General features: G+C 39.7%; 1 protein-coding gene across 7 annotated transcripts in view; it reads left to right on the forward strand.

Annotated features, from left to right (window-relative positions):
• The window catches only part of dlc1 (DLC1 Rho GTPase activating protein), a 108,536-nt gene extending 86,228 nt beyond the window's left edge, over positions 1-22,308 (forward strand). For all 7 annotated transcript variants that reach the window (XM_058797124.1, XM_058797378.1, XM_058797291.1 and 4 more), the window contains 13 exons: positions 4,625-4,696; positions 5,593-5,674; positions 6,550-6,613; positions 8,379-9,949; positions 10,506-10,685; positions 11,393-11,552; positions 12,383-12,590; positions 14,241-14,454; positions 14,802-14,916; positions 18,268-18,480; positions 19,063-19,280; positions 19,408-19,581; positions 20,742-22,308. In XM_058797124.1, the coding sequence (XP_058653107.1) occupies positions 4,625-4,696; positions 5,593-5,674; positions 6,550-6,613; positions 8,379-9,949; positions 10,506-10,685; positions 11,393-11,552; positions 12,383-12,590; positions 14,241-14,454; positions 14,802-14,916; positions 18,268-18,480; positions 19,063-19,280; positions 19,408-19,581; positions 20,742-20,838 (3,368 nt within the window). In that variant the 3' untranslated portion in view covers positions 20,839-22,308. The remainder of the gene's footprint in view (positions 1-4,624; positions 4,697-5,592; positions 5,675-6,549; positions 6,614-8,378; positions 9,950-10,505; positions 10,686-11,392; positions 11,553-12,382; positions 12,591-14,240; positions 14,455-14,801; positions 14,917-18,267; positions 18,481-19,062; positions 19,281-19,407; positions 19,582-20,741) is intronic.
• The last annotated feature ends 201 nt before the right edge of the window (positions 22,309-22,509 follow it).

Genomic DNA, 22,509 nt, shown 5'->3' on the forward strand with positions numbered 1-22,509 from the left:
AAATGGACCCATCTGGCCAAAGTGTGTGTAGGTGGCTGGGATAGTGGTGTTGAGTGACTGTGGTGATGGGGTAACCCCATGATCCCCTGTGTTTGTGACCAGATGGAGGAGATCTTCTCATTTTCAGAGATACCTGACTCTCCCTCTCTACCCCCATATGTCTGTAGAAGGCCATGCCAAAATATGATATGTGTGATCCTCAACAAATGATGTATGACTGCTCTTGATCTGCAGATTTAAAGTGTATGTGTGGAAAAGATGGAAGATAAAGAGCTCAGTGTCTAGGACAAATAGGACACCAGGTCACATGAATCGCTGATGAAATTTCTCCTAGTTCTGCTCAAAGACTAGGTATTGATGTTTGTGTGCTATTCATTTGAAACAGGGTTTCTTTAACTAGAATAGCACTATTTACAGCTTCAAAAGCCTTCAAATTAACCCACGTACACTTGAAACCAGGCTATACAATGAATTTGGGTTCACATCTAAACATAAAGTTTCTTTATCAGTATTGATGGTTCCATGAAGAACCTTTAATATTCATAGAATCTTTCCATTGCATAATAGGTTCTTTATAGTGGGGAGAGTTCTTCAGATTATTAACGTTTTTCAAGCTGAAAAAAGGGTCTTTTCAGAATTGATCACTGAAATGTTCTTTGGGGAACCTAAGATGGTTCTTAGAAAACCCGCTTTTGGAAGCTTTAATTTTTAGAGTGTTGGATTCTGCTTCTATAGCAGAGAGATCTGTTTACATAAACTCGCTTACGCACTCACGCATTCATACACAGAGGTTCCACCTCCTCCTTCCCATGCTGAGGAACCATCAGCCAGCGATTGTGAGAACTTCCTGTGGCAGGAAAAAGAGGAAGAGGAGGAGTGAGAAGAGAGGAGGAAGAAGAGAGGGAGGAGGAAGGGTAATTTTAGAAGAGGCAAAAAAAGTTCAGCTAGCAGGAATTCAACTTTGGCCAGGTTAATGGGGCGTTCTCCCAAGAGATTATGTCTGTCAGTCTGTCTCTGGGTCAGAAGGCTGTAGTCTGCCTCTTTGTCTTGTCTCTTTTTATATATCCCCACACCCCCCTCTCATCAACATAAATCAAAATTTCATTCATTTGATGCAAATGGAAGCATTAGGTGGAGTGCATACTGTACGCTTTGATAAAAGGAGAAAACACACAATGGCACATGTTTCTGTGACGGATACTGCCCAGACATCCTGTGTGCTCGACTCAGGTCACCATTGCAGAGGTCGCAGGTCATGCATCCACTAGAAGGCTGGCACCAAGATATAAAGCAGATGGATTGTAGATTAAGGCTGATAAAAAGAGGAAGAGAGATGGGAGGAGGCGGTGATGATTGTTGATTCCGTTTTGTTTGCATTGTTTTAAAACACTAAATCAAAACTATATGATGAAAGATTGTGGGTTTCAGAGAAAAGGTAAGAAGGAAAAGAACATCCAATTCATACTTTTTTTCCTTTGGTACAGCCCAAATCTAGTAAAAGCTTATATATCACTCATATATATATATATATATATATATATATATATATTGTGTGTATAAGCATTATATCAACCATCCACCAACATGAAATCTAGATCAGAAACCAGAGAAAAAAAAATATATCAATCAACTACTCGGTTATTTTAACTTTGATTCTTAATAATGTCACTTTTTTCCCATAATGACTATTTATATTAGTTAGTAACTGTTGCTAAATTAATTTAGGTGACCCATGACTTGCGTAATAATTCACATCTATGAAATAATGACGTGTAGGCCTTCTGGGATATTTTTTGGCTTGGAGACATACTATGTGTCATATTTAGAGGAAAAAGTGCTAAGAACATCCAGCTCTGTGAAATAATACTGACGTCAGTCTGGCTTTCAACACAATGTTAGTTAAGTTACTCAATCTGATGTGTTTGTAACTAAAATTTATAGTTTCCTTTAAATATGAACGCATGTACCGTACAATCAAGAAAGAATCAAAGGCTGTTTACTTTACTGGGGAGGTTCAACCTATTTCACATTCTCTCTGAGGTCGAACGTTCGACATTCTGTGTGTGTGTTACAGGATGTAAGGCGTTCTCTGTGTTTGTGTTGGCGCTGAAGGCCTCCATTATCTGGCCTTGAACAAAAGGAGGTGTGTCCTCCAAAGTGTCCATGGCAACCGTGGAATGAGCCACTGTTATTGGCTTCCCGTCGGCCTCGGAAAGGCAAGGGAAGTGTGGTCGCCGCCTGGCGTGGGGATCCGCACAGACTTGCGGGGAGAACACAGGATGCGACGTGCGCTCACAAACACGAACTCTATGATTGCCGCCCATATTCGAACCTTAAGCGCGGATGTGTGTATTGCTGCGAATGCTGAGATGACGAAAAAAACCTGTCAACAGCCTGAGCTCATCTGCGTGACATCCAACAGTGTTAGAGAGTGTGAAACAACTGCTCAAGTGTGTTTATACGTATATATCTTCATAAAGACAGCATGTTTGAGTGTACAGCTTTGATGAATGTATCCTTAGTGAGTTTACCTCTTATAAGTTTACCCATAGAAAAGAAAAGTCTCAAATCATATCTTTTTAGAAGACTTTTGCTGACATTTCTTAGACCCCAAGAGTACACATTTTGGATGTTTCTCTTTTCTGACCCATCCTATTCAGGTCCTGGAGTCTCTATTAATGAGCTGATGAGTTTATTCAAGTGTGTTTGATTGGGAAGAGTTCAGAAATGTGTAGTATTGGAGGTGCCACCCGGGAAAGGGTTGGGAGATGCTGTCTCAGACACTTCTCCAGGGGAAAGACCATAGTAATCTCAGATGTCTCTGCATGATTTTTGAGATGCCGTCTCTGGTTAGTAAGCCTTACTTACAATTGGTGTCAGACAGGCACCTGTGTGATAGCAGCCTATTGTAATCAGGTGGGGGGGAGGGCACCTTGCCAATGAAAGGAAAAGCCAGTCGGTGAGACACTGTCGTGGAGCCTGAGAGTGTTTGTGTGTCCCTCCATCATTTACATTTAAATACATACATTCTTGCATCTGGATGGTCTTCAGTGGTGCCTAGCCACTGCAAACACACACATGCAATCTATACACGCACACTCACACAGGAAGCCACAGCGCTCATTACAGACCATTCCAGAAAAGTGTGTCATTATTTTAAGTGTAGGACATTCCTCAAAGTTCACGCACTCCTAAAAAGTGCTTTAGGGCAAAATTCTGTCATTGGCTTGAAAGGAATCCCATCATGTGCATGTGGATTCTTGAGATGGATTCTAGATACAGTTGCATGTGTGCAGTTGAGTCAGATTGCTTCTGTTATTTTTGCATTGCTGTTCTTGCTGTCAAAGCATGTTCCTCTCCTGCTTTCTTCTTCTCTTTCCACCGGTAGAGGACCTCCGTTATCGCGTGCCTTTGTTGTTGTCATGTGTGCCGTCACTCTCACGCTTGTTCGAGTGGGGAGTCACGTATCACTGCTAGTAGAGACAGCGTCTGCGTCCTTTCCTCTTTTTACCCATGTCTTTCTCTCACATCTCTTTCAATTGGCGCCTCCTAATCCCCGGCCTCCTTTTCTTTCTGTTGAAGTGATGGGGAACCTATCACAGGTGGTCTTTCAGTTGTGCAAGGCATCATCGCAATCATTGCAATTAGAATAATTGGAATTTTAGGAGTCGGGAATGTGCGCAATTAGCCGTTGAGAAAAGCGAGAGGTCCCTCTCTGCTGATTACTATCTATTGTGAGCTGTAATTGTGTAGATTCTGCTTGTGATAGACCATAGCAGTGCCAGTGGAGAGTCGCATCAGCTGTATCACACCTTTAGAGGGCGCTAATAGGATCTCTGTAGCACTTGAACACAAATCCAAAAGACTTTAGATGCTTTTTATTAAAAGGGCCTTAAACAACGGGATAGTCCCCCTGGAGCAACCTGAGGTTAAGTGCCTCGCTTAAGGGCACAATGGATATCAGGAATGATTGCGATCTCAGTAACTCGCCAGTTCCTGCGTCATGCCTGCTTGAGTTCAGTTCAGCAATCTTTGAGATCCTTATCTGCCCATTCACCATCGGATAGTCCAATAAACAAAACACTTGGCATATTAACTTTCTGGGACTGTTGAAGAGCTTTAAAATACTCTGGTTTTGTAATTTTATACCTCACCTTGGTTTCATATTTTTAATCAAGTATTTACACGGTGCGAGTGTTGCTAGTCAAATAATCATCTTCAGTGACAGAATCGCAGTTAAACTCCTAATTCTGACACCATTCTGTGTGAAACGACACGTGGACCTCTAGAAGGAGTCAAGATGCCTTCAATGGTGTTTGCCATTTGGCATGTGGCATCTAAAGGGCCATTCAAAGATAATGGACAGAGATATGGCACCTCTCCACTGCCCCAACAACAGTTCTGACTGCGTTGGATGGCCACTTAGCACTGCTGTCTCAAACATTACACTATAGTGCCATGTTGAAAAGTCAAGATAACCAGCACTCAGAAGGGAACTACATAAGAAGGTTGAGTGTTTCCACTCAAATATTTGGTTATGAATGCTTTGCATAAGGTTTTTTTTTTTTTTTGGTTAATGTTTAATGTTGTCATAAATTTCAGTCTCTCTCTCTCTTTATTACAGAAATTGAGGCGAAGGAGGCGTGTACATGGCTGAGGGCTGCAGGTTTTCCACAGTATGCTCAGCTTTATGAAGGTAGGACACTTGTCATCCCAACATCACCAGTTCATGACCGAAGCACATTGAGTTGCAGTGGCCATTAGTGCCTTACCAAATGTATTATCTCACATTTACTATCTCTCAATCTGTCTATCTCTCCTCACCTTCAGTCATAGTATTAAGCAGCACCTAAGGTGTGTTAATGATTAGGCGGAGGTGACATTATATTTTTATATATGAAAAATAACTTATATACAACTCACACATAATCATATATCAGATAACACGTCAGGTGTCCAACATTACACACTTTTGACCTACTGACTCCTGCCGGTGTGCCATGTGAAAGGGGTGTGTTATCAGTTTCAGAAATCTGAGTTGTGTGACCAGCCTCTCATGATTGCCCCACTATAGATAAGAGAGAGCCAGTACGGTAAGGTAAAAGGTTTTCAGGAAGACAATACAATAATCATGCTATCCCTTGCTCACAGGTACAGACGCACGTACACACCATTTGTTTGGCCTTGAAAATTTTATAGAGTTGTGAATTCCCCCCCCCAAAAAAAAACAAAAAATCATGAGCATTTGAGTTATTAAAGACTCAGTTAATAAAGACAGTCTGGGTGCTCTACGGGTTGCTGACTGCCTGTTGTGTCTCCAACACCCCCTTCCTACGCACACACCTCCCACTGTTGAGCACTGCAGTATTGCAGCTGTGTTTGTTTGGCTGGCTAAGACGAACTTCCTCTACCTTTTCAACACCGGAGGAGGGGAGGTTTGTGTGTGAGTGTGTGAGCATGATAGAGGGCAGGCACACATTCCACTTGCTGCCAACAGCCCCCTTCCACACATAAATACACTTCAACCTGTTTACTGGGTCTCCGTTTGTATTAAATTTCTTTTCAGTTCAATTCTGTCCTCTCTTTACTCAGATGGTCAGTTCCCGATTGAGATTTCCTCAGTTACCAGAGATCATGACTTCTTGGATCAAGATGCCATAGAAGCCTTGTGCAGGTGAGACACTCATATTTACCCAAATGAAGATTTGTCAAATTTAGCTAATTTACAGGTGCAGTTATATATTTTATCCTCAAAGTATAGCTGCAGAACCGCTAAAACCATATCCCAATTATGTGTATGTCTGATGATTTGATATTACGACCAAAGAAAACACAGATGATTTCAAGAAAAAAAAAAAAAAAAAACAGATTTAAACATGGTTTTCTTGCATTGTCAAGCTTTTGTAATTAGCTGATTTTGATAATATTCAGAGTTCAGTTCTATAAATAAACTGACTCATTTTCTTAGAATAATTTAAAGAAAAAAGGAGAAAGTGAAGGACACAGTGTCTTCACTCAAAGAAGGGTCCATCAGAGACCAGCTGGAGCTCACAGACATCTGGAGGCCATTTTCTGGTGCCAGCCCCCCTGATGCAGACAAACACACATTCCCCCTAACTCAGGGTCACATGACACCAACCAGGTGGCTTCTGGGATAAGCTTTCCATCTCTTTTGTTGTATTGTTGTCGCTACTTCAGATTTCTACCTCCTTTTTTTCTTTTCTTCCTTTTTTATTCCCTGTCCATCTGTCTTCCTCCTTAATCTGAAGTTTATCCCTCAGCAGCTCATTATTGGGCTTGGCTCCCACCTCTCTCATCTCTTTCTGTCTCCATCTATCTTAGTTTGTATCTCTATCGCTTGCTTATCCCCTCTCCGCCCCACTCCTCCTTATCTGTCTCTGTCCAAGGTTTTGACTCTGGCAAAGTCTGTTTGTAGGCTAATGACTGGATTTAGCCTTTGTTTGCAACCCCATGGTTCTTTTCAAAGTATCTGCTTGAAAAACAACTGTCACTGTTTCACTCATTTATCTGTATGTGTGTGTATTGCAGGAGACTGAACACCCTAAACAAGTGTGCTCTTATGAGATTAGAGATCACCCCTCAAAGAAAAAGAGTAAGTGTCTTGTCCCTTTCTCTTTATTTTGCTAAATCATTTCACTTGCTACTCTCTTGTGTTCCTTTGTCCAGTCAAGCCATCTTAAATGTGTGTAACTCATGTTTACTTTCTGTGTCAGTTAATTAGAAGGAAGGTCTTGTTTTCTTATCATTTTCAAGGCCCAGGGGCAGTGCAGAATGGCTTTTATGTCCAAATAAAGGGCTTCGTTAGCTCACATCATTCTGATTTACTTTATTCCTGTTTGTCATGTTTTTCTCACCATACATATCCTAAAACCCCCCTCCATACCATAAAAGGAAGAGAATGCTCACTCTGCCAGTCTGTTATTGGTCACTCTGTCAGTGCGGTTTAAGAATGAGAGTGTATAGTCTAAGACTGCCCCAAAGCAATGACTCAAACTACATGCAGGTCGAGAATGCAACAACAAACAATCCAACTATGTAATCACAACAGGGAGCTTAGGAAGATAACCGTCATGTCTGACTGCAGCTTTTTTTCTGCTCTTAAAACTTGTAAGTCTGAACAATGGCAGGCTTGTCAAGTGTGCGTCCTGTTACGAAAGCTGATGACCCTTTAGTGTCATCTTGTGTTGATGGAGTCAAAGGTAGAGGTCAGGAGATGAATTGAGGAAGTGATCTGCCCTTTTCAAACATACAAGCAGAAACCATCCCTGGAATGCATTGATCTGTTCAGGTGGCCTCTGTAGGGTCCTCCTCTGTTCCTTGTCTTCCTGTCCATAAAGCTTATTTTTAAAGTGAAAACAGTCTTTTTGTATTAATAGCGGATTTTCTGGTGGGTAGTGAAGAAACATTGCACACCAGGTCTTCGTTCCTTCTGATCAAAGGCTTGCCCTCAGGGGCTATAAAATAACAACCCGCGTTTTATGGACTTTCGTCGCCTCCGTTATTATGAACCGTGAAGGAGACACCTCTGGATCCCGCGACCCCCTGTTAACCAGCCGACTTGTTTTGCTTTCACTGATTTGTCAGTGATCCAGGACCATAAGTCCATTCTACAGCTAAACTGATATCAACTAACTCAGCTATGAGTGTAAAATTGTGAACCAGTTCTATATTCTAGAATTAATTAATTAACTCCCTAATCTTTTTAGGAAATTACATAATTATTTAAAACTATTTTAACAGGCTGTGAACTCTACAGCTATAATTGGTGATAGAGATCTGGTATTGTAGCACAAACAAGTATCTCTCAAATATTTTCACCTCCCGTCCAACTCCTTTGTCCAGGAGTCCCATCACAGGAGACGTGGTTCTCCAGGCTTGCTTAAGGTGATTGCATTCATGGGGGATGGGACCAGACCTGTGCTCTCAGGCTGGGGTGTGAACCCTGAGAGTTGGCCTGGAATTTTGTGTCCACCACCCCCTTCCTTCCATCCCTACCACCCTCAGGGAGGAGATAGATTAACCCGAGTAAAGCGGAGAGGGGGAATGGTGAACATGTGACTGTGCTGTGACATGGCTAAGCCAACCACAATAAAAAGCTTTTTCTTTTAGTGGACCCTGGTTTTATGCATATGACACTTTATCAGGAGTGAGCAAAACGATTCTCCTCACAATGCTAGATTCATGAAGTGAGGCAATGAATCAGATCAATTTGACACTAAAACATGCTTTATTGCAGATTCAGGTTTTCATTGTCTTTCATTACTTTTTCGAATGTGACAACAAGATTTGAGTCATTAGTGTACTTGGCTGCTTTGATATTAAAAGTATTGCTATAACTCTCTTCCATATTATTTTAGAGTGAAGACTCTGATGAGGACGAGCCATGTGCTATAAGTGGCCGTTGGACTTTCCAGCGGGACAGCAAGCGTTGGTCTCGGCTGGACCAGCTAGACCTGGATGTATTCTCCCCTCCGGCTGGAGACACTGGTTCCTTCACTCACTTCCTATCACCAGATGATCGTTTTGCCAGAGGAACCCTTCTAAAGGAAGGAGTTAATGCTAGTGCAGAGAGCGTCTTAACAGATCTTAGTGAGCAGCCAGAGGTGGGCTCTCTGCACAGTGCTGGTAGTGGAGGTCGAGGAGGATCCCTGAGTACCACTGTACCATCCAGCCCTGCTACAACCATCTCCAATACTAACACAACCACCACGACCAGGGCGAGCTCAGTTGCTAGTGTTTGCTCCTCTGGAACGTCAGGTGCCAATGAAGACTCCCTGTCTGATGGGCTTCCATCACCCCTGGAACGCAGCACCTTTGCATTCGATGTAAAACCAAGCTTGATAAGCAGCGGTGCTGAAAAAAGCACACGTTCAAGAGCAAAGAGTTTCTTAAAGCGCATGGAAAGCTTGCGGTTACGCACCAGTAGCAATGCAGCCTCCAAGCGCAAAAAGAAGGGTGTAGCTGGGCAAGGTAGGCTGGAGATCAGTGGACCTGTGCTGAAAGAGGGTCTTGATGAAGACAAACTGCGACGCCTCAACTGTGTGGACATTGCAACTCTGGATCGCAATGCAAACCGAAACCGAAGCATCACCTATTCAACGCAAACGAGTAGTGGGAGTGCAGGGAGTAGCCAATCAGAGGCCAGCAGTGGGAGTGCTGTAAGTACACCCAGTCCGGTCTCAAGAGCACGTAGTCACAGCACAGCAGCAGGGTCCACCAAGAGAGGTGGGATGTACCTGGAAGGCTTTGACCCATTTAATTTTGTTGTGCTTCAACCTTCGGAAGACCAAGAAGGGAAGCAGAATCACCAGACCCAAAGTAAGAGGACGGAGCCTAGCTCAACTGTAGAGAACAATCGACGCAACCGTCAGAGTTCAGATAACAGACGTATGGAGGAAGAAAAGAGTCAAGAAGAGGAAGGAGGTGTGATCTTCTTCTATTTGCCTGAAGGCCACAAGCCTGGCACTTTTCCTAAAGCACTTGCAGATGGGGGATCCTTTCATGGTGGGGACAACATAAGTCGGCGCCCACCCCGGAGAGGCTCTGCTGCCTCACTAGACAGTCGATTAAGTGTCTATGATAACGTTCAAGTAGCAGATGATGAGGATGAAGCAGAAGGAGAAGATGAGTCAAAACTTGAGGACGTTTTGGAGCGAGTCAGTGGCCTGCAACGACTGGTCAATGCCTGGTCAGAAACAGGAAATGGGGAAGAAGAAGAGGATGAAGAGGAAGAGGAAGGGGATTCAGATTCAGCCCTTGATTCTGCATCTCCTTGTCCATCATCCCCACTGCAGAACCGCTTAGAAGAGACAGAGAACGGCAGTGACCAGGACAGCACTGGAAACCCGTTAGCAGAAAGGGATGAGACACTCAGCTCACGTGAAAGATGCGACTCTGGTGTGGGAGCATCACTTACACGAGCCAACAGGTGAAACTCACACACACACACAAAGTCTCTGAGACAAAGATGTCTTACATTTTTTACTGTAATTTCTACCAAAACCGTTCTTGTAGTGATTTAGCGCTTTGGCAAAACTTAATGGAAAACTATCATGCCAAAAAAAGGACGCTGAATTATGGGACAGGGAGGTTGAGAAGGAGTGAGAGAGCATGTCAGAACGGCTCACCTTACATAACAAGGGATACTTGAAGGATACGGAATCCCAGTGGAATTTACCACAGGAATTCTAACAGCCCCAACTGGTGATAGAGGCCTTGATTAATCCCTGTTATCTGCAGCTGATCCTTAGCTTGTGTTTATGTGTGTATACATAATATGTGCAAGTCAAGGTACTTATTGTTTCAAGTTTGGACTGTGTACTTATGAGTGTGTGTGTAGTGTTACCATAATAAATTCTGTGTGGTTCATGTCTTGCAGTTTATAAACACTAATTTATATCAGTCTGTAATGTCTGTGTTTTGAACATTTTGTGATTGTTTGAGCTAGGTTAGGTGTAACGTTTATATGAACGTTTATGTTGCAGACCTCAGAAACTGCGCTGGCCAAGTTTCCAGAGCTCCCACAGGCCAAGTCTGTCGTCAACAGTACTACAAGTTGGATGTCAGTCAGTTTTGCAGATGAACCTCCTTCAGAAATACAGCCTGCTCAAACTTACTGCTCTACTGGAGAGATACACACCCACCAACAAGCATGGCTTCAGCTGGTGAGGACTCAAACCAACATGAAAACACACAAAATTAAGTTTATATTCTTTCTTTCTTTACTGCTTTCCCCTTTTCCCATCTTCCTACCTCTCCACTGGGAGTTGGTTATGTCAGAGAACCTTATCACAGAGCTGTGGCTTTTCAGTCCAATAAATTCCCTGTTCCTGTTATTAGTGTTCATTCACTCACTCACTCACTCACTCACACACTCCTGAACATCGTCACATATAAATGAGAGGTTTTAATATGTGAAAACACCATACATCATGAAAGTGACAAGCCCGGTATTTGGCAAGACAAGGAAGACAAGGTATTTAGATATCCACACATGCACACACACACACACACACACAACATCGGTCGGAAAGACAAACACCCTGCCACACAGATGTCCACACGTGTTCGTTCCCTTTCGTTGCTCCTGCTCAAAGCCATTGTCTCTTGTCTCAGTGTTTATTCTTTTGCCTGCAAATGTGGAAACAGCTTTTGTGCCCCCTCAGCTTCTAGAGGTTTTCCCATTAAATACACAATTATCTACACACTCATACTTACAAACTGGCATCCTGTTGATACATTCTGCTCATATGTAGCAACACGTGCCTCTAAACACAGTAAAGAAATAAAAGTAGCAAAAGTAGCTACTTTTTTAACACTTTGCTGTTTGTAATATCACTGTATTTATTGATACATGTTATGTGTTTTATAGGGCTGTTCCTAAGTTTATGAAGCGGATCAAGGTTCGAGACTATAAGGACAGGAGTGTGTTTGGTGTTCCGCTGCAGGTAATAGTTCAAAGGAGCGGACAACCCCTGCCTCAGAGTATTCAGCAAGCCATGCGTTACCTACGGAGCCAATGCCTCGACCAGGTGAGTGATGACAAATGTGCACATATGCGAGTATGCACGTCCAAACGTGTACTTCAGAGTTGTAAGAAAAATGCACAAACATGTCATAGCATACCTTGTTCAGTGGTATATTCAATATCCTATAGAAAAACAGCAATCAGATTTTGTTAGTCAAATAAAAAATACATTTTTAAGAGAAATAAAAATGTCTGGTCAAGGTCATAACCTAGTTAAATGATCCCTGTTTGAACAGCTGTTTAGTTGCATGGTCCCTGTTGTGTTGCTACATGCAACAAGGCCATATTTAAGCACAAGACATCTGTTGTTTTATCACCACATACTTGAGTTCTACACTCAGTCTAAGTTTGCACGTAGCACAATAACCTCAAAAGGCCTGAATGTTCTGGTTCCATATATCTACTAGTTACATATTACCAAAGTTAGCCACATGGTTGACATTCCATTCCAAGGGTGTTTATGAGAAAGCAAGTGATCTATGGACTATAGACAGTTCTCTCTCTGGTGTCAGATGAAAAAACTGCTTGGTAATTTACATAATAGTAACACTTTCAGTCTTCGGAACTGGGTTATGTAAGAAGCGGTAGGGAGTTTTCCTAGAGATGCCTTTCCTGTGTTTGGAAAACTTGCGGTCATACCGGTAATCCATCTATTTAGCTGTCAGTTTGGAAAAGAAAGAGAGAGCATGCAAATGAATTGTCAAAATATAATAAATCATTTTAAAAGCCAGTAATTAGAGACATTTTGCAACTGAGCTGCAACTTCAAAACATATTCAGGCATAATAAGTGTTTTTACTGTTTATACTAAATGTATAACTATCTTTCTCTACAGGTTGGGCTATTTAGGAAATCAGGGGTAAAGTCACGTATCCAAGCCCTTCGCCAAATGAACGAGTCATGCGGCGCTGGTGGGGGCGGAGTCAACTACGAGGGCCAATCAGCTTATGACGTGGCCGACATGCTAAAGCAGTATTTCCGAGACCTTCCAGAGCCTCTGCTTACCATCAAACTGTCTGATACCTTTCTGCAGATATATCAATGTAAGAACACGCATAGAATTTAGCTTTTAGGTGTTTTGTAGAAGACCACACACTTGCACTGACATATCCCTGTACAAAATGTACTCAAAAAACAATGATATCTTGGCTTTTGAAACAAGAACACACACACACATTAAAAGAGCAAGGCATCTCATATCCAGAGGGCAGCTCACAACTACACAAAGACTGTACTATACTGTAATGTTTGTTCTTGGATGGGCGAATCATTCCGAAAGGGTAAAGAAATCTAAACAAGTTCAGGAAATAGCTGTCAAATGACGTTTTAGCACCTATAAATCAGAATGTGAATCAGTGCCAGCACCAAGTTGTAACTCACAAGTGGCCTAGTGTGTCCTTACCACAGCTATTTCACAGCACACACACACTGTAATATGTGTGTGTGCTCACCTCAAATATCAGAATTTTAAACGACTCCAAACATGTACATCACTTTGGTAAACCATTCATAAACTAGTGTGTAGAAGTTGCCAAGGTACATGCTTATGAAATTTCATTTGGTTTGAAGCTGCATTTATTTCAGTTTAAATTTATAAGTTATATTTTGTCATGCAATGTTTTTAAGAAACGTGATATAAAATATAATACAGTATATAATATAATTGTATAGATTTAAGAGCTCTGTTGGCCATATGTCGAAAACACATATGAACAGAACATGGCATTATATTAAAACAGACCAGAATAGATTTTTAGAGCCAAGATGTCTTGTACCTCACATTAACTCCACAATAACTCCAGTCTTTCAGGAAAATAGTTTGATTAAAGTGGTCTGTTACCACAACCAAAATTACGGAGAAAACAACCAGCACAAATATTTTCTCTCAAAGACTATAGCTGACCCCAATCACAAGGGAGGTCTCGGCATCCCACACAGAAAAGCAAGGGTTTATGTGTGCCTGTTTTGTGCTCACACAGGGTCTTTCATTCCCAAGGGCGAAAATAGCAGAAATCATCTGATGAACACTCACACACAATTCCATACATGACATTTCAGTTCGCATCAATCCATCATTTGCTGTTCAAAAGCTGCTTTTCTTCAGTGGCACATTACAACATATTGCAGATATGCTGAAAATAAAAATTCTTCTGTCGGTCCATTTGGTTTATATTGTTGGTTTCTGAAGTTTAAACACCCCTCCCTGATCTGGACTAACTCCCTTCCTTCCTTCTCTGAATGACATAATGGCAAAGAATAGCGTTGTGTTGTGGGTGTACAGATTATATTTTAACTTATTATATTTTTAGATTAAAAATAATAAAAAGATATACAAAATGTAAATATTCAAATATTAAAAATAAGAATAATAAAAATATATAAAATGCATATAAAATAATTACATTTTAATTAAATTAAAAAAATGATACAGTAAAATAATACTATATGTATGTATATATATATATATATATATATATATATATATATATATACACTATTAGAAATATGTTTTCAGACATGGTTTACCATGATTTTTGTGTACGTTTCATTGTATTCTTAAAGTGCAGAATACGGCAACCATTTAGTTCCAGAGTACCACTGTATCCTCACTGCACCATATATCTGTACCACTGTATACAATCCTCATACATTGTGTTCGGAGTAAACTAATGAAACGCCTCTGTCGGTTTCAGATGTTCCCAAAGAGCAGCGTCTGCAGGCAGTCAGGGCCGCCGTATTGTTGTTACCAGACGAGAACCGCGAAGCCCTGCAGACTTTGCTGTGCTTCCTGAGTGATGTAACGGCCAGCGTGGGTGAGAACCAGATGACCTGCACTAACCTGGCCGTGTGTTTGGCCCCCTCTCTCTTCCATCTCAACACACTGCGGAGAGAGAGCTCCTCACCCAGGTGTGTGTGCGTGTGCAGTTTACACACTTCACATAGATCCGCTCATCATTTTAATTGCAAAGTGCTTGAGGTGCCATCATATTTGGCATGCGGCTACTTCAAACCCTTAAACCATGTAATTATACTCTATCTTGCTTGAATAACCACCCCATAAAAACAGGAAGCTAGGAAAGAATAGGTTTTAAAAAAAAGAGAGAGTTGACTTATGTAAGACTTTGAATGCCTGCTTCACTTGAAAATGTAGCATTAAATTTGAGTTTGATCATTTTGAGATTAGATTACTGTTTGTATCATTTTTTTTTAAACTTTATCCGTTTAACCATTTGCATGTGGTATTCTTATCACAGGGTCATGAACAGAAAGAACACTCTGGGAAAACCAGACCAAAGGGACTTGAATGAGAACTTGGCAGCCACACACGGTTTAGCCCATATGATACAGGAATGCAGAAAACTCTTCTTGGTGAGCATGACTTTACCTTTCAGTACATTTTGTCCAACATAAACACAAACAATTCACTTCTGTTTTAAGAAAAAAGCAAACAAAATCTCTCATCCATCTCTCACGCACGTCAACGTTATCAAAACTAGTGGTCTTATCACTCTGCACCAGATGTGTCTCTCTGTCATACGCAGCTCAGGTACAAAGACAAATGCACGCTCATTTAACAGTGCAGACACTCACGCTACAGCACATGTGTTACGAAAACAGCTACCAAGAACCTCTGTTGAATTTATTTAAAGATTAATGCGGTTGTTGCGCAATGACCAATCCCTCCTAATTACCCATACAATCACGCATAGACATACAAAAACAGAACCAGAATTAGAAGCCATGGTTACAGATAGCAGTGTTGTTTTCTATGGATACAGCAAGGCTTTTCTAGTTTTTCCAGTACATATAACACTGATGTTCAGAACAAATGGCAGGTAAGAGATATCTTAGGATCTCCTTACGATATATTATTATTTATTTAAAAAAGGAAAACCACCACCACCAACACAATAATGTGTCATTCTTATTATGCTGCTTCTTTTTTACATGCAATGATTTGTAGAAAACTTTTAGTGAATATATAGCTAACCTCTGGCCACAAATTCATCACATATTAACAGCACGTTTGTTGTGAACAAACAATTTTACGATGTATACACATTCATAGACACTCACTTTCACTTTTAGTACCTATTCAGAGGTCAGGGAGGAAGCTCTTAACTGGATAAGTGTAAAATAATGAAAGTCAGCAGAAGTTGAACAACATCAGAAATTCAATTTCACATCATCCACAGAGCAGCATTGTTTTGTAAAGTCCACCTACACACTTGCGCTTATTGTTATACCATATGCCACTGCTTTCCCTGAGCATATCATAATAAACTCCATGATTAGATTAGAGTTGATTATGTGGAGCCATTAACAAAAGAAAATAACTCAATCTGTGGCTATTACCAAAAGTTATTTTCTTCTTAATGGGCTATTTATAGAGAGCAAATAATTCAAAATGAGAAACAGAAAGATAGCATCTTGTATTAAAGGTCTTCCGCCCCTAAATCTAATGCGGAAGGTCTGGTCGCGCTCTATCCATCAGGCTAATGCTTTTTGCAGAATGAAGATAAGTTTATCTCAACAAATGCTGGAAAGGGACAAGCACTATGACATGATAAACATCGTCAGTCAGGCAGGAAAAAGACAGCGAGCAGGACAGGACACGCACAAGAGCACTCACAGTGGATAAGGGCAGAACGCTGGACAAGACACAAACAGGATGAGCCACTTCCAGTGAGGAATGAATCACTCTTGTCACTTCTCTTCCCTTTACATTCATTTCACTCACACCAAAAGCAGTTTTAACATGCAATGTTCTGATTTAACAGAATTAATATAAAGTCACCATGATTTTTAAGATTTTGAGACTTGCAAAACTAGTATACTACAACAATATAATCATGACTTGTCATTTGAGTAATGTAATACTGAGCTTACAATGTTCATTTTGTTGGTCGCTCCCATAGGGGAAGCTAATGCTGATGTTAATTTGCATGTTATGAACTAGTCATGAGTTTGGCTTTTAATTAATTTTGTTCTCTAATGCATCCCTGCTGACAAGACTAGCTTGTGTATCTGGTCTTTTGTAAGCTGGACCCTAAATGGGATGTCGGTATGCTGTTTTCTTAACTAGCAAGACTTTTCATCAAAGATCATGGGCGGCCTTTACACGACACCGTTTTAAACTAAAACTGGAAAACCTTTTTATGCGTTTGGCCATTCATTTACATGACAATGACATTTTGGGGGCCTGAAAACGCAAACAGATTTCAAAATGCAAGATTACGTCTGCGTGTAAATTACATAAACATGAATTAGTGAAAACATTGATCTTGTGCACATGCGTATAATATTCGGTCGGCATGTGCGCGTACTTGAATCTTCAAAAACAAAGGAAAAACATTCCTGTTTTTAATACATTGTTAACATGTAAACATACCCTTATATTTGCTGGTTAAATAAAAATGAAAATTCTGTCATTAATTGATCACTCTCATGTCGTTCCAAACCTGTAAGACCATTGTTCATTTTCGCAACACAAATTAGCATATTTTTGATGAAATCTGAGTGTTTTCTGACCCTGCATAGACAGCAACGCAACTACCACGTTCAAGGCCCAGAAAGGTAGTAAGGACATTGTTAAAATAGTCCATGTGATCATTTTTTTAAACTACGAGAATACTTTTTGTGTACAAAGAAAACTAAAATCTAATTCTTCTCATTTTTTTGTTTTCTTTGCGAACAAAAAGGTATTCTTGTAGCCTTATAAAATTACAGTTGAGCCACTGCTGTTACATAGACTACTCTGTAAAAAAGACCATGAATTTAATGGTAAAAGACTAAAAATGCTGCAGTAAAAACCTGTTAAATGGTTAACGGTAAGTTCCCCTACTATATACGGTGAAAAACTGTATTGGGCATTACACGAGAACACTTCTTCTGTGCAAAGAAAACAAAAACAACAACTTTATTCAACAATTCGTCTCCTCTGGTTCAGCGTAGAACCATTTTGTAGAATATCCACTGGATGCAAGCAGTGTATGCTGTTCTGTGTCAGCCGCATACCAGTTTTCGTTCAAATCAAAGCATAAACAAACGTAGAAGACGTATCCGTGCGGTGCGGCTGACGTGGAACAGCGTACGCTGCTTGCGTCCAGCGGATACTCTCCAAAATGGCACTACGCTGAAGCAGAGGAGACAAATTATTGAATAAAGTCGTTTTGTTTTCTTTGCGCAGAAAAAGTGTTTTCGCTTCATTAAATTCAGATTGAACCACTGATGGCAGATGGACTATTCTGACGATGCTTTTCATACTTTTCTGGACCTTGACAGTGTAATTTACTTGGCAGTCAATGGGACAGTCACAAAACTCCCGGTTTTCATCCAAAATATCTTAAATTGTGTTCCGAAGACGAACAAAGCTTTTAAGGGTTTGGATCGACATGGGAGTAAGTGATTAATGGCAAAATTTTCATTTTGGGGTGGAGTAACCCTTTCCGTAGGTTGGTATATTAATATTAAATCAGTTAATGAAATTATGGTATTTAACTGTAAATTTAAGTTAAAACCGTAAAACTTAAAACGTTGCTACCTTTTTTTTTACGGTAAAATTCTGGCACAGCTGCCGGTTTTTACCATAAATCAATGGCAGAATTTTCATTCTTGGGTGAACTAACCCTTTAACATTATGGTTATGCTGCCCTACCAGCCTGGCTAGCATAAAAACATGTATGGCTTATTTTCATTTATATCTTCTTTGTGTTTCAGATCCCAGAGGAAATGTCACGCTGTAGGAACTCTTACGTGGAGCAAGGCTTGAGTCCCATGCGTATGGAGGTGTTGGTGGAAGACTGTGGTTCTTGTAGCTACCAAAGTCTCCTGAAAGACAGTATTGATGCCCTGCTTAAAGAAGCCAAGGACAAATTCAAGGGTTACGACAGCTGCTCAACTCCTGAAAATGCTGAGCTTGCGTATAAAAAGGTAAAGAAACTGTATAAATACACGCCCTATTCAAGTCACTTGGACACTGTTTCTCATATTTCCATTTCATGTTCACGCTCTCTTCCTTCCTTTGCTCATTTTCTTGCTTGTGCCTAATGGAAAAGCTGTGTCTTTTTTTCCTTACATCACTTTTTTTTCTTGTGAAAGTATTTTTTCCCAGCTCTGTTTTGGCCTAGAGCCCACGATGACATCAGTTCGTCAGTTGTTCTAGCACTTCACATTGACCAAAACACATTTGTGTTCACTCAGCCCAGTTCTCTTGTCCTTGGACAGTGTTTCGTGGGCCTATAAAGTTAGGGCTGTCCAATCCTGCTTTTGGAAGACCACTATCCAACAGAGTTTAGCTCAAATCATAATTAAACACATTTGAAAGTTAATTAAGGTCTTTAGGATTACTTAGAAACTTCCAGGTAAATGTATTGAGGCAGGTTGGAGCTAAACTCTCCAGGAACAGGATTGGATACCCCTACCATGAAGTAATATCATGCCACATGAACAAAAGTAACAAGATTATTGTGCTGGAACTGTTAATGACCATAGCGCTATGTTCTTTCATTATAGGTTCAGGATGGGTCATCTCTGCGGCAGTGGAAAGTGTGTGTGGACGTGCCTGCGTCAGCTGAGGACATACTGCAGCGGATTCTACGGGAGCAGGAACGCTGGGACGAGGATCTGTTAGAGTGCAGAATTGTAGAGACACTGGAACATAACATGGAAGTCTATCAGTACGTCAAGAACTCAATGCCGCCCCATCCACCAAGAGACCATGTGGTGCTCAGGTGATTACAAACACTCAGTCTTCTTAAAGTTTTTTTTTAATTGTACAATTGTACTTTAAATTGAAAATGTGGAAGATTTCTTTTATGTTTATAAAAATCCTAAGAATGTTGTTGTGTTGTGTTTCAGGTCATGGGTGACAGACTTGCCCAAGGGAGTGTGTGCTTTGGTGTGTGTGTCAGTGGATCACGAGAGTGCAGCGCTTCTGGGTGTCCGTGCTAATGCTCTGACCTCTCGCTATTACATCGAACCATGCGGACCCAACAAGAGCCGACTCACACACATTTCAAGAATAGACTCCAGGTAAGAGTTGCACAGGAATTTCAATCTCTTCAGAACAAATGCATTCTGTATTTAAATGTTTATCTAATGTTTGAATTTAATTTAAATAAATTAATAGTGCAGAGTAGAATTAATAATGAACAAATTATTTTTACTATAATTACTTATTATAATTACTAATAAAATATGCATATTTGTATTTATATTTATTTTATTTATTTACTTTAAAAATAAAAACAATTACTTATTAAGATTTATATATTAGTGCTGTCAAACGATTAATCACAATTAATCGCATCCAAAATAAACGTTTTTGTTTACATAAAATGTGACCCTGGACCACAAAACCAGTCATAAGGGTAAATTTTTCGAAATTGAGATTTATACATCATCTGAAAGCTGAATAATAATAATAATAATAAATAATAAATAAATAATGAATATGAAAATAAAAGGTTTGTTAGGATCGGACAATATTTGGCCCGAGATACAACTATTTGAAAATCTGCAATCTGAGGGTGCAACAAAAAAAAACGAAATATTGAGAAAATCGCCTTTAAAGTTGTCCAAATGAAGTTCTTAGCAATGCATATTACTAACCAAAAGTGTTTATATATTTACAGTAGGAAATTTACAAAATATCTTCATGGAACATGATCTTTACTTAATGTCCTAATGATTTTTGGCATAAAAGAAAAATCAATAATTTTGACCCATACAAAATAGTTTTGGCTATTGCTCCAAATATACCCCAGCGACTTGAGACTGATTTTGTGGTCCAGGGTCACATATATGTATGAGTACTGTGTTTATTTATTATGTATATATAAATACATTGCAGTACACACTCATATTATGCAAATATATAATATATATTTATATACATAATATATTTAATATATACACATGCATATATATACATACATACATACACACATATATATATATATATATATATATATATATATATATATATATATAAAATATTTAATTATTTTTATATTTAAATATAATTTAAAATAAATACTATAAATTATACAATAACAATTATTCATGTAATTTTGTATAACTAATAAATAATTATTTTATTTTTTAAGTAAATATTTAATTCAGATATTTTAATTAAATACAATGACATACAAATGACTTCATCGCTCATATATTTCTCTCTTTTATTTTAGGGGTCGTTGCCCTGAATGGTACAATAAGCTGTATGGTCACCTGTGTGCTGCAGAAGTGGTGCGGATTCGAGACTCCTTTACCTGCCTGGACAAATAAACACACACAGTTGATGTTTCATTTCACCTCTCGACAAATTCTGATGTTAGAGAGGAAGATGATAATGATTTTAAACTCCCTTAACATACGATCTGAGCCCTTATGTGATACGGATGGACCACTGTGCCGAAATCAACAAGCTACATAGGTCAAAGTTCTTGCCATTTTGATGGCCATCAAATGACAAGCCTGAAAGACTGGAAATGGGCGTTCCTGCTGCTATGACATCATCATCACTGACGTCACAACGTTTGACCTTGTTACTGATCATGTCATAGGGTGACTACATGAAACGGGAGGTGTTTTGCTTCTGAGAAGCAAGTATGTATGTGTATTTCTGAATGACTGTGGACGTGAGCCTATGTATAGTGTGTTTGATGTGTATGTGTGTGTATTATTGACAAATGAGACATATTCCATGCACTGGCACCCGCTGTGATATAGTGTTTATACCTATTTCTGTGTGCGTCGCTGCTACATAGTTACGCAAATGTCTGCAAAGCTGTGTACAGTGCTTTCATTGGATGAATGGATGGACAGACATGTTTGTCTATAGACAAGACGGAAGGTGGTGGCTGGCACACCTTTGAAAGGAAGACAGGAAATGTGTGGTAGAGGAAAAGACTAGTGCATGTAGACACTTAAACAGCACAGAAGGTTCCAACGGCACCAAAACCAAAGCTGAGACCAATACAATGTGGACCAATTATACATAGCAAAGTAATCCCAGGATTCAACACAGGACTCCAAAGAAGAACATGATACAGTTTACTCACCCTGAGGCCTGTGATTGGTCGAGATCAGTGCTGCAGCCCAATAAAATTCATTTGAGCTCCATGGTCTCGGCCATTTAACATCTTGAGCCCTGGGCAAATACTGAAAGGATAGGAAAAGCTTTTTATTTTGGGTTGGATGTTCAGGTTTGATTATAGAGGCTACCAAGGCAGCAATTTTGTCTGAGGATGGTAGAGAATGTATGAGGGGAAATGATATCCGTTTGTTTGTCAGTGTTAACCAGAAATGAAGTAAAAGTCTAAAATAGTAACAAAGCTTGCATTTACACTTAACTATAGCCAGGCCTGCGGTCACATCATCAGAGTAGGAGCGCTGCGATCACCAAAAAGATTTCTTTCTGACGTGAGTCCAGTACTCCTATTGAGGTGCTTTATGATTGTCGGTCCTCGATTTATTGCTACTTACGTGCCTATCCATGGCAGTGTATCATAAATGTTTGTAAATTAAATATATGCTGCCAAACCGAGAATAACGCATGACAATGACAGTTAATTTAAACCTCTCTGTATTTATATCACTCATATCGTGTTTTTGTATGTATCTTATTTTATTGTAAATGTTACACCCTAAGTTACAGAAAGGAGAAAGTTGTTTATCTTTTTTATTATTAATGTTATTTCTGTACAGATTAATCGTGGTCAAAATGCACTATTAAATGTATTAAAACAGCTTCCATCTATGATGTTTTTGTGTGTACCTTAACTAGGGTTTTTAACTGATCAGTTTTCATGCATAATTTAATTTTTCACTCATTTTTGTCACTTTATTTTAAGGTCCAGGTCTCACCATTAACAAGCCATTATTATTATTATTATTATTATTATTTTAACCCTCAATATACTCCTAATTTGCTGCTTATTAATAGTTAGTAAGGTA

Source organism: Onychostoma macrolepis, chromosome 01, assembly GCF_012432095.1.
Source record: "Onychostoma macrolepis isolate SWU-2019 chromosome 01, ASM1243209v1, whole genome shotgun sequence".
Lineage (NCBI taxonomy): Eukaryota > Metazoa > Chordata > Actinopteri > Cypriniformes > Cyprinidae > Onychostoma > Onychostoma macrolepis.